The 10998-nt window shown below is 42.5% G+C and overlaps 1 protein-coding gene across 2 annotated transcripts; it reads right to left on the bottom strand.

Moving 5' to 3' along the window:
- Positions 1-12: 12 nt before the first annotated feature.
- dram2b (DNA-damage regulated autophagy modulator 2b) lies at positions 13-10918 on the bottom strand. 2 transcript variants are annotated; one of them, XM_048255475.1, is made up of 9 exons: positions 10455-10918; positions 10234-10307; positions 9725-9891; positions 9313-9380; positions 8918-9060; positions 2819-2996; positions 2276-2358; positions 1768-1860; positions 13-1590 (listed from the first exon to the last, which is right to left on the bottom strand). In XM_048255475.1, the coding sequence occupies exons 2-9, from the start codon at positions 10261-10263 to the stop codon at positions 1468-1470; spliced, it is 885 nt and encodes a 294-aa protein (XP_048111432.1). In that variant the 5' UTR covers positions 10264-10307; positions 10455-10918; the 3' UTR covers positions 13-1467. The 2 variants fall into 2 exon arrangements, with proteins under 2 accessions (XP_048111432.1, XP_048111433.1); XM_048255476.1 differs by lacking the exon at positions 10234-10307 and having other exon boundaries at positions 10455-10917.
- Positions 10919-10998: the final 80 nt, after the last annotated feature.

Below are 10998 nucleotides of genomic sequence, written 5' to 3'. Positions count from 1 at the left end.
TCAAGCGGTAAATGCTTTTGTTTGTTTCCTTTATTATTGTAAAAATGTGGAAAGATGAATACAACTGAAATGTACACAGTATACTTACAGAATATATGATCACTGGTTACGTTCCAAATCAACTGATTCTACAGTTGTAAAGTAGTTTCTAGTAGCAAAATATACTATTGATATGAATGGATCTTTTGAAATGGCAGTATTTGAGTGAACATCATGGGTTGACACCCACCATGCCGTATGTCTTATTGTTATTGGTATTTACTAGGAAGTGCAGTAAGTGGCTTTCCTGAACAAATTCAATTGCTTCTACATCAACAATGATGGTACAATTCCACAGGAAGTGAGCCCCGATATCCCTATCAGTCTTCTATGTCTTCTTTTATATTAAGTGTTTTAATGCATATGATTACATAGAAGTATAAAACAGTCAATGCAATGGGGTAACAACCAGAGCACTGATAGCAACAGGCTCGCCATTTTTCCACAATGTCTTCATTGTTGCAAGTGCAGAGGCTTTATTTTTTTGGCAGCAAAACCTACTTGCCACACCCTTATTTAAATGAATGACAGGTGGATGTGAAAGTGGTACGAAATCTAAGCAGAGTACAGTATTTGACAGAAATGTCATGTCAGTTTTGCAGTTGTAAATGTTAGACTGTAACAGATTCTCAAAACAATGTCCCTAGTTTTGAGAAACCGTTGAAGGTTGGTACACTTGTCTTGTGAGATTATTGTGAACTGGCAGTGTGCAGTGAGATCATAAGCAACAACTTTAAATACTTCATGTTTACTTAGACCTACTCCTCAGGCATTAGGCTGCTTTCAACATATCCTCTTCTGATACTCATCATGTTCCAGATCTCTTTGTAAACACAGCGACTCCAGTCCTTATACTCAGTATACTCCAGTCCTTATCAGTCCTTAAACAGTATGACTTTAGTGCCCCCTGCAGCTCATCAACAGATTTTAAAGTATGAAAGTACCAGCAAAGACAAAAATTATAAACAAATAATCCATAATTTGCATTAATACTGCGTAAGCATGATCAGTTCCCCATTCTTACGTGTGACATAATTTATGTCAGAGTCTGATGCTTTTTCTCAGAATAATCTGAACATTTTCTGTCATGACATATGACGTCATAATATTATAAATAATCTCGGTGTTATTTGGGTGTTAGTGATCTCTTCATATAACTCAAAGAGAGTGGAGATCTTATGAGGCTGAAACAGGGCTTTTTTAGTTCATAAGCTTACAGCTCAAGCAATAGCAGAAAGCAGGCCAGATTCCCCTGTCAGACCGAATCTCACAGCAGAAAGATTAAACCTGGCCATTTTTAACCAAAGTCACTTCATCCAACTCAGGACCTCTCTTCAGAGCTTCTGAACATGGACACTCCATTGTGGAGCATATATATAAGTTCCGGTCCGGTTGCCAGGTAGAAGGTTCAGGTTGTGTTGTTCTTCTCTAGATGCTGCCAGCAAGCAGGGAGGAGTTTTCTCCTGGATTCAGAGGCCCAATGACGCCGTAGTGCGATGACTCATACAGGTGACTACCATGAAGCATCACCTCTGCTCTCAGGTTGATTTTCTATCACAATTCAATTTTAGGTAGAAGGTAAGTGTGGCATTGATGCATACTTTTGGTAATACATGAACTGAAGCAGATCATGGGCAAATACAATATTGCGGAATAGAGGGCAGGGGAAATGGGAATGACCGTGAGAGGGAGAAAACTTGGAGGAAAGGTGGTGAATGACGCTCTTACCTGGAAGTCCCTGATGTAGGTGAAGAAGAAGCAGACAAAGGAGAAGGCCAGAGACCACTCAGAGATGGTGCTGATAAGATGAGCGGTGTAGCCCTGCCACACAAAACCTGGTCAGACCTTCCAATATGCATTAGGAAAACTCAAAGCATCTAGTTTCACTTTGGATTTGTTATGGTGACAGATCCAGTATCTATGCCATTCCATCAATCACTCATGTACTCGAGTAAAATAATGGACTTGTGCAGAAGTTAAGAAATAATCTTTCTAAAACCAAGTACAATATACCTTCCTAAATATTCTTAAAATAAAGACATTGTACAGGTTTTATCCAGCTCAAGGTATACCTTTGTTCATTGTATTGGCACACACATTGGTCAACCAGTCTTAAAATGGATATGAAACTGTGAATAGGTTTTTCTGAACTTCCTCTATTCATGAAGGTAAAAAGTTTTGAGTCTCTCTCTTTGAGTCACACTCCACGTGCAAACTTGTACTACTTAAACCTTACCGTTTCTCCTGGGATCCAGTGTAGTTTCTTTGACAAGTCCACCCCAGGCAAGCTGCTGTACATGATCATGGATGACACAAACACTGAGGAGGCACCAGGTTAAGGAGCACTCTGTGGCAGACAGACTACAGTCTTTGTGGAGAAAACCACTGAAATAACATGTGGAACTAAAATGTAGATAGACCATAAAGGTTGGAGCAAAATTAGCATCCTGTAGACGAGGAAGTGAAAACAGTCTCTGCATTCAGACTTCACCATTTCAAAAGATATGTGAAAGATTGTCCTTTGCCACTAATCTTATCCTGGACAACTGGCATTCTCTAATGTTGTATACAATTGTGAGTATTCCAGCATCTAGACTGATTTATCAAATGGATTCTGCTGTGGAGTAATTAGTAAACAGTTAGATTTAATCAGATCAATAGGCAGACAAACAGACAGACAGATGAATAGATAGATAGATGGATGGATAGATAGAAAGATACTTAATTCTCCCCATGGAATACTTAACGGTTAAAAGTTAAAGGTTTTTGGGAAGGATACTGCTGATGCTGCTGGCGGTGCTCCAGGCTGCAACACTGAGACGCACCCAGAACACGCTTTTGCTGTGAACATGCGGCTGCATCCGATAGGACACGCCAGCCTGCACCATGATGTACAAAGCTCCAACACCAAAGGTCAGCACCGCCCCAACTATGTGTATGGAAAAGATGGTGGTTTTCTGGAAAGAGACAGACCATGAGGATGCAGAAGTGAGGGGAAAATAATAGTCCCAAGCAGTGTTGCCACAGTTACCTTGAAAAAGTAATCTGATTACCGATTACTGATTACTACTTTAAAAAGTAACTTAGTTACTTTACTGATTACTTGATTTTAAAAGTAACTAAGTTAGATTACAAGTTACTTTATTAGTTACTTTCAGCAGCTGCCGACAACATCCCCACCGCCTCAACATAAAAATGATAACCGGTTTTGCCAATACTCACTATACTGGAAGTGCATTTTAACAGTAATGCCAACAATGTATAGCAGACATCCCAACCTAACCTACTTAGATACTGAAATTCAGATGTTTGTTCAATAATGTCTAGTCAGTACACCAAATAAGGAAGGCCCATTGATATAAATTAATAAGTAAAATATGTAGATTTTGTAGTTTGGCCTTTTCATGTAGCCTTGGCAACTAGCCATCTAGTATAAGCCTGAGTAATATGCAAATGAAATTACACTTATTAAACTCACCTCAACAAGTCTTTTGCAATCATTTAACCCGCCGTGAGCGTGTTACAAACAGTGCAGTGTGTAAGACTATCATTATGTTTTACTCTTATGAGACAATTGGGTACACTTTTTGTAGTCTGATGTGAAATGGGTCTTAAATGTTACTTTTTAAGGGGCACTGACTCTGCCATGACGCTCCTGTTCCTAGATACACTAACTGAACTGATTAGTTCGGGAGAAAAAAGATATAAGCTAAGCCCACCTACACTGAAAACTGATTGGTTGATTTAGCAAAACAGACCATGCTCTCTGTCTTGGATGCGCTTGCAGGCACACATGCACCACTCCTCTCTCTCTCCTCCCTCTCCGTTGTGTGCGCGTTTAACTCAGATGCACACGCGATTTGAAGTCGGTCTGGTTTTGCGTGCTCTTGTTCGGGTTCCGGAGATTTTATGTAGGTAATTTTATGGCGCCAGGACATCAATATGTGGGAGGCTCCCAAAACTTCGGGAGACTTGGGATGTCTAGCTAGACAGCACTTTGTCGCCAGCACAGAATGTACAATGTACCTTAATGTTGTCATGTTTAGCTGACACAAACTCAAAATAATGACTGTATAGATAAAATGTGCATCTCTCTCCTCCCTCCATTGTTTTCGGTTGTGTCGCTGCGTGGTTTTACACGTGAGTTGTCCTCATGCTGAAAAGGTTGGCATAGCCTACTGTTGTGTAGTAGAATAGCACGACTTACTTGCTTTATTTAAAACCAGCGTTAACAGCATACAGCCAACTTGAGCATTGCACAGTCTATCCTTATCACTCTACTTCTAGGCTAGGTAGCATATCCTTATTAACCAATACATGACTCCACCTAGTGGCATGGATGAGTATCACATATCTCACATATCCCCCTTAATAAGAGAACACATAGTACATCAATAGTATTTAACAGTGTAGGTCTATTCACCTTGGAACCATACAGTATATCAACCCATTAAGTATATAATATACACTTGTAATTAAAGATATGAGGAGCATTTTTTTAAAATGTGAACTGATCATGTAAAACCCTTACAGTCAAAATGAAGACTTAACCTTTGTATGATTTATCCCTTACTCTACTAGTAATTCATTTTTATGGACTCAGCACAAAATCCTTAGTCCACTCTGGAGCTCTTCTGCACCTGACCGGTCTGGCAGGCGGTGTAGCTACATCAGGTTGTGGTGTAGCTGGAGTGTGTTCAAAGTTCAGAGGTAACAGCTCGCCCTCACCTTCTTCCATTTGAAGGGAAACCGGTGCCAGGTACGAAGCATTCCAACAACGTCCATCAGAGAGTAGGTAAGTGTACTGTCCCCTCTTTTCCATCACTCTAAGTGGCTTTGAGAACTTGCAGTGTGTCTTAGGAAGGTTTTCTCACCCAGACATATGACCCACACTGGAAGGACACGCCTTTGGCCCCCCGTTTGTGATCAGTGTAAGCTTTGCTTTTCCTCTGGTTTTCTCCCACCTTGGATGCAACTTGCTGTAGAGATGGTGAGTGGTTTTGTGGAAGTGGACGTCCCGCCACATGAAGTCTGGTGCGCATGGGTCGACCATGCAACAGTTCCGCAGGTGAGCACTGGGTGGTGGAGTGCGGCGTAGCCCTATAAACATGGATGAACTCACGTGTGAACTCTTTCCATGGTTGTCCTTCGAGCAGCGCAGTCTGCAGGGTGTCTTTCAGGCTTCGATTGAAGCGTTCAATCTCACCGTTTGCTCTAGGATAGTAGACCGATGATTTCCTGTGTACAATCCCCCTGTCCTGGAGGAACGTCTCGAACTCCAGTGACACAAATTGAGATCCATTATCCGAAATCAGCTCTTTGGGGTCGCCTTCCCTGCTGAAAACCGATGACAAGAACTGGATGACAGTCTGAGAGGTGGCATGGGAAAGAAAAGCCACTTCAGGCCACTTGCTGTGGTAATCAATCAGTGTAACTGCAAAGCGACAATCTATGGGTGCCCTTTCAAAAGGCCCCACTATGTCTATTGCCACCTTCTCCCAGGCACCATCAGGATATGGCACAGGCTGTAGTGGAGGAGTGTGAGTGACCGCTGACTTGTCATGGGACTGGCACATGATGCATGATTTGATAGCAGTCTCTACCTGAGCATCCATGCCAGGCCACCAGTATGCTTCTCTGAGTCTTTGCTTTGTCCTCACTATGCCTTGGTGTGTGTCGTGGGCCAGGGAGATGAATTTCGACTGAAGACTGTCTGGCACCACGAAGTCTGTGTGGGCCCGCATACCACACAATCACCCTGTAGGGAGAGTTAAGTCGAAGTTTGAAGAATGGCTGCAGGGCTGGAGTGAGGTGTTTTGCTGAAGCAGGCCATGTTGAGGTAAGAAGTCCACGCAACTGTGTTTGAACAGGACATGAGGTGCACGCAGCCTTAAACTCAGCATCGGTAACAGCTGTCAGTGTAGAGGTAAGTGCAACTTCTATATCTTCCTCTAAACTAGGCTCTGAGTGAGGGAGTGGAAGCCTGGATAGACAGTCTGCTGTTACGTTCTCCCGTCCTGGCTTGTACTGGAGGTCGTATGTGAATGAAAGCAGTCTAGACGACCACCTGGCGATCCGCATGCCTGCTCTACCTTGACCTTTAGATGCAAGCAGTGTAGTCAAAGGACTGTGGTCGGTACGTAATGTGAAATGTCTTCCCCATAAGTACGTTCTCCACTTTTCAGTTGCCCACACACACCCCAAAGCTTCTTTTTCTACCGTGGAGTATTTCCTTTCTGCCTGGGTGAGTGTGCGTGATGAAAGGCCACAGTTTTCTCTGATCCATCTGGGTGCATCTGGGTAAGTACCGCGCCAAGGCCATAATCAGAGGCGTCTGTAGTGACAACTGTAGGTAGTTCTGGGTTAAACAGGGAAAGTGCAGGGCTATTCACTATGAGTTCTTTCACAGTGTCAAAACTCTTCTGAGCCTCAGGTGTCCATGTGAATGACTCAGAGCCACGGAGAAGTGCTCGGAGAGGCTCAACAACAGCTGCGTAGCCTGGTATGAACTTTGAGTACCAGGATGTGAGCCCCAGGAATGAGCGCAGTTTGGGAAGGTCTGTAGGTGGTGGTGCTTGAGTGACAGCTGTCACATGTGTGGCATCTGGCTGAAGGCCATTTTCTGACACTGTATGGCCCAGGAAAGAGAGTTCTTTTTGTCTTATATTGCATTTTGACAGATTCAGCATTAGTCCAGCTTCCTTGATGCGCTGGAGCACCACAGTCAGCCTTTTGTCATGTACCTCAGCTGTTGGTCCTGCTATTATGATGTCATCTAAGTAGCACTGGACCCCTTGTAGGTCTTTCAGGATCGATGACATCATCCGCTGGAAGCAGCTGGGCCCGATGCCAGTCCATTATGGCACCAGCAGATCGAAACAGGCCATCATGGGTGATGAATGTTGTCAAACCGCGGCTGTCTTTGTGAAGAGGCACCTGGTGATAAGCACTCTGAAGATCTAATGTAGAAAACAGTGTCGATCCTCTCAGCTCTGTAAACATTTCTTCCATGTGCGGCAGTGGAAAGCCATCCACCACTATAGCCTTGTTAGGCTCTCGCAAATCAACACAGAGCCTCAGTCCTCTGCCCCCTTTCTTTGTGGTGACAACTATGGGTGAGATCCACTCTGAAGAATCTACAAGCTCTATGACATCCTGCTCCACCAGTTTTTTCAACTCCTCAGACACTGCTTCTCCTAACAGCAAAAGGCAACCTCACGCAGTTTCTGGTGAACTGGTGTGATCCCCTGGCCGTGCTTTTTAACCAGGTGTGTAAAGCCCTTAGCACATCCCAGTGTGTTCCACTTAACGTTCTGGACAGTGGCTGTAGACAGCTTCGTTGTAACTTGGCCATCTATCACTTGCATTTGTAATGCAGAAAACAAATCCCTGCCTAGCACTGCAGACCCGCGTTTTGCAATGTAGAGGTCTGAGACAGTACTACTGCCACCAAAAGTCACAGTCGCTTTCAGGCAACCCAGCACAGAGATATCATTACCCCCATAGTCTTTAAGTCTGTAGGCAGGCTTTTCAAGTACAGCTATAGTGAAGAGCTTTGTGTACAGTCTCTGGTAAGATAGACACTGCTGAGCCTGTATCTAGCATTAAATCAATGTCCTGGCTCTCCATCCCTTGTGCACTCACTTTAACGGTGCACATGATATTGCAAGCATTTCCAACACTCACATTCAAAATGGTTACCTCAGGCACAGCGATCTCCTGAACCTGTTGGCTACCCCTGCATACTTTTGCAAAATGTCCTTTCTTTTTGCAGGCATTGCAAAGTGCTTCTTTAGCAGGACACCCCTGGAAATTAGCTGTGTGTTGAGCAGAACCACACCTGTAGCATGTTTTTCCTTGTACTTTTTGAAAAGACGGAGGTGGTTGACTTTTTCCCTTCCTGAACTTGCCATGCTGCTGTGAGCCTTCGACTTGAACTGCATGTACCGGGCCATCGGTACTTTCTGTGCACATAGCTTTAGCCTCTGTTACAGCCGTCTCAATCTGGCGTGCTATTGTTAAAGCTTTAGATAGAGTCAATGGTACCTCTAGAAGCAAACGCTCCCTGATGCGCGTTGAATTTGTCTTTTCGACAATCTGGTCCCGTAACATTTCCTCTTCTATTGCTCCAAACTGACATGTTGCAACTAGCTCCCTCAAAGCAGCCACGAACTGGTCTGTAGTTTCGCCCGTGCGCTGACCTCGTTGTCTGAAGCGGTAACGTTCAGCCACGACGTTTACTTTTGGTGAAAAGAAATCCTGAATAGCCTTTAAAGCCTCTTCGTATGACTCGTTTGCAACTGGAAGTGTGTAAAAGACTCTTTGGCCCTCCGTGCCCAAACAGTGAATCAACAACAACAGCTTTCTGGCTGCAGGCAAGTCCTCATCAGACATAGCCAGAAGAAAGTTTTCAAACGTATAATCCATGCCTTGAAAGGTATCGGCGGTTCACCAACGTTTTGTAGAAACGGCACAGGCTGGCTTAAGTGCAAGGTCGTCATCCTCGTCGCCAATATGTTGTGTAGTAGAATAGCACGACTTACTTGCTTTACTTGCTTTATTCAAAACCAGCGTTAACAGCATACAGCCAACTTGAGCATTGCACAGTCTATCCTTATCACTCTACTTCTAGGCTAGGTAGCACCTACATGACGTTAATCCCCGAGACAAGAAGAAAGCAAATAATATATCTTTTTACTAAGGAAAATGACAAAAATAATAACGCACAGTGACTTACATAAGTAACTTTAATCTGATTACGGGTTTGTAAATAGTAGCGCATTAGATTACTCGTTACCGAAAAAAGTGGTCAAAATAGACTAACGCGTTACTGGCATCACTGGTCCCAAGTCACATGATTCAGTGAACGTCGTCCTACCTGAAAGTTTCCTACAACACACATTCCTAGGGAGCTGGTCCAGCCAAGAATGATACCCAGCAGGTTCAGCTGATGCACTCTGGTCTCTGCCTGGTCTGTTAGCGCCTGGACCTGTTTATACCGCACGTAAGTGGTGGAGATACCTGTAGTATTATAAAACCATGACACGCAGTGTGAGAGATCTGAAGAAGATTAGTATTTTTTTTTGTAACAAATATTCACCATCACACCTTCCAAAAGGAGACCATACAGTGTTTTGGTGGCCAGGAGATTTTATGTATATAGTTAGCAATGGCAGTAAGTTGACAGGAATGTATTAGCAGCCACAACAAAAACAGAAAATGATAGATGTATTATCATACAGACAGAGAAAAAAGATAGCTACTGTACTTTACCAAGTAATGCAGAGATGTTGAGCATGATCCCAAACACACATCTTTCAGGAGCTTCAGACCCAGTATCGCTTCAAACGTAACATAAAGATAAAAATAAAAAATACAAATAAACATAATTTTTTTTTTAAAAAAAACTCATCATGGTACTGAAAAAAAAAAAATGAAGCATCTTGGTCTGTGCATAGGAATGTCAATTTGCCATCAAATATCTACAAGCACCTTTTTGCTTCGCTTTGACATTCAACAACCTAATATCATTCAGTTTCCACATGAAACATTTGCATGGATTTTACTATGTGTATTACATCAGTCATTGCATGGATCAATGACATTATCAACACTAACATCATTGTGTTATCACTACACAACACATGATACATCAACTAAGCAGATATCTTTTCAGTCCTCTTACCTTATATATGGCACAAGAGGGTCAACATGCTTCAGCAACACAGCAGTGATGTAGGCGAAGGCAAAAGTGGCAGCAGTCCAAATCACTAGAGCCACAGGTAATATGCACATGCCCTGCTGAAACCACCACATTGCTGGGTTTTGATGCGGCTGTAACCTGCTGAAAGACTGTAAGAGAGAGATAATATTGAAAACTACAACACATGAGATTATATGGGCTCAGGATTAGGGATTGTTGTAGACAGTGCTACGTGCAGTTCTAGTTCTAGTTTGCATTTGTGTATAACTCTCTTCTGAGGACATATGACTCACGAGAGTATAGTTCCTGTTTCTCAAGAAAGTGAAAATGAGTAGGCCTAATGTGGTTGCAGAGATATTGAGTAGGCCTAATGTGGTTGCAGGTACCACGGAATATGTAATATATTTCAAGGGGTTCTCTAAACATGCCGTTTCATTGGAGAGAATAACTGTAAATGGGCGAATGTTTAAATAGCTGTCAGATTAGGTTACCTCGTGTTTTATGCACAATTCTGGCATCATGCTGGCGCCATTCTATTAGCCAAAATCCACGTTACATCTCCAAGCTGACAATAGCGTATTTGTGTCAAAGTGAAAACAACATAAAGTTAAACAGACCGACGAATGTAACGATGCATTAACGTGACTAGTAAACATTCAGATAATTTAGCATCTGCTAAATTAGCAGCATAGCTAAAAGAGAAGTAGCTTACCTCTCAAAGTTTCCTTCCTAGTGGTGTCACGTCATTTTAAGGATAGACGACGTTTATTTATATCTCGACATGAGAGTATATTTGCAAAAAGACGACCAGTATAATCTTAAACAGATTGTCAGATTGTCGTTTCCAATAATTAAAAGTACATGACACAAGGTCTGTCTCACAACATATGCCGACACTGATTGTACTTCCTGTTTTTTTCTTCTCGTAAGAGAGTACCCGGATCACAACAGTAACAGTAGCAGCAGTAGGCCCCTATCCATGTTTTAGGTTTATCATGATTTTTAGAATTATTATAACTCTCTGACGTTCGTGAATCATTGTAATTGAAACCCCTGTTTAAAAATCAAGCCATGATTTGAAAAACATGGACATTAATCTTTGCTGTAAATTAGGCTTGCATGTTGGAGGATCCGTCGTCCGTCATCATCCTAAGAATATTTCGCTATCGTAAAAAAATAAGTAATGAGAATGACGTAATAATAATACATTCAAATAGAAAACTTGCAATAGTTGACATGCATGCATATGACTTGGA

The sequence above is a fragment of the Alosa alosa genome, chromosome 10 (genome assembly GCF_017589495.1).
Source record: "Alosa alosa isolate M-15738 ecotype Scorff River chromosome 10, AALO_Geno_1.1, whole genome shotgun sequence".
Lineage (NCBI taxonomy): Eukaryota > Metazoa > Chordata > Actinopteri > Clupeiformes > Clupeidae > Alosa > Alosa alosa.
Note: the sequence above shows the minus strand (reverse complement) of the source record. Positions and strands in the feature narration are given on the sequence as shown.

Coding starts and splice junctions, on each gene's coding strand:
- dram2b (XM_048255475.1), bottom strand. CDS start 10,263: ATGATGCCAGAATTGTGCATAAAACACGAG. Junction 9,381..9,724: donor CCTCTTGTGCCATATATAAG/GTAAGAGGACTG, acceptor TTACGTTTGAAG/CGATACTGGGTCTGAAGCTC. Junction 2,359..2,818: donor CACCGCCAGCAGCATCAGCA/GTATCCTTCCCA, acceptor GTGCCTCCTCAG/TGTTTGTGTCATCCATGATC.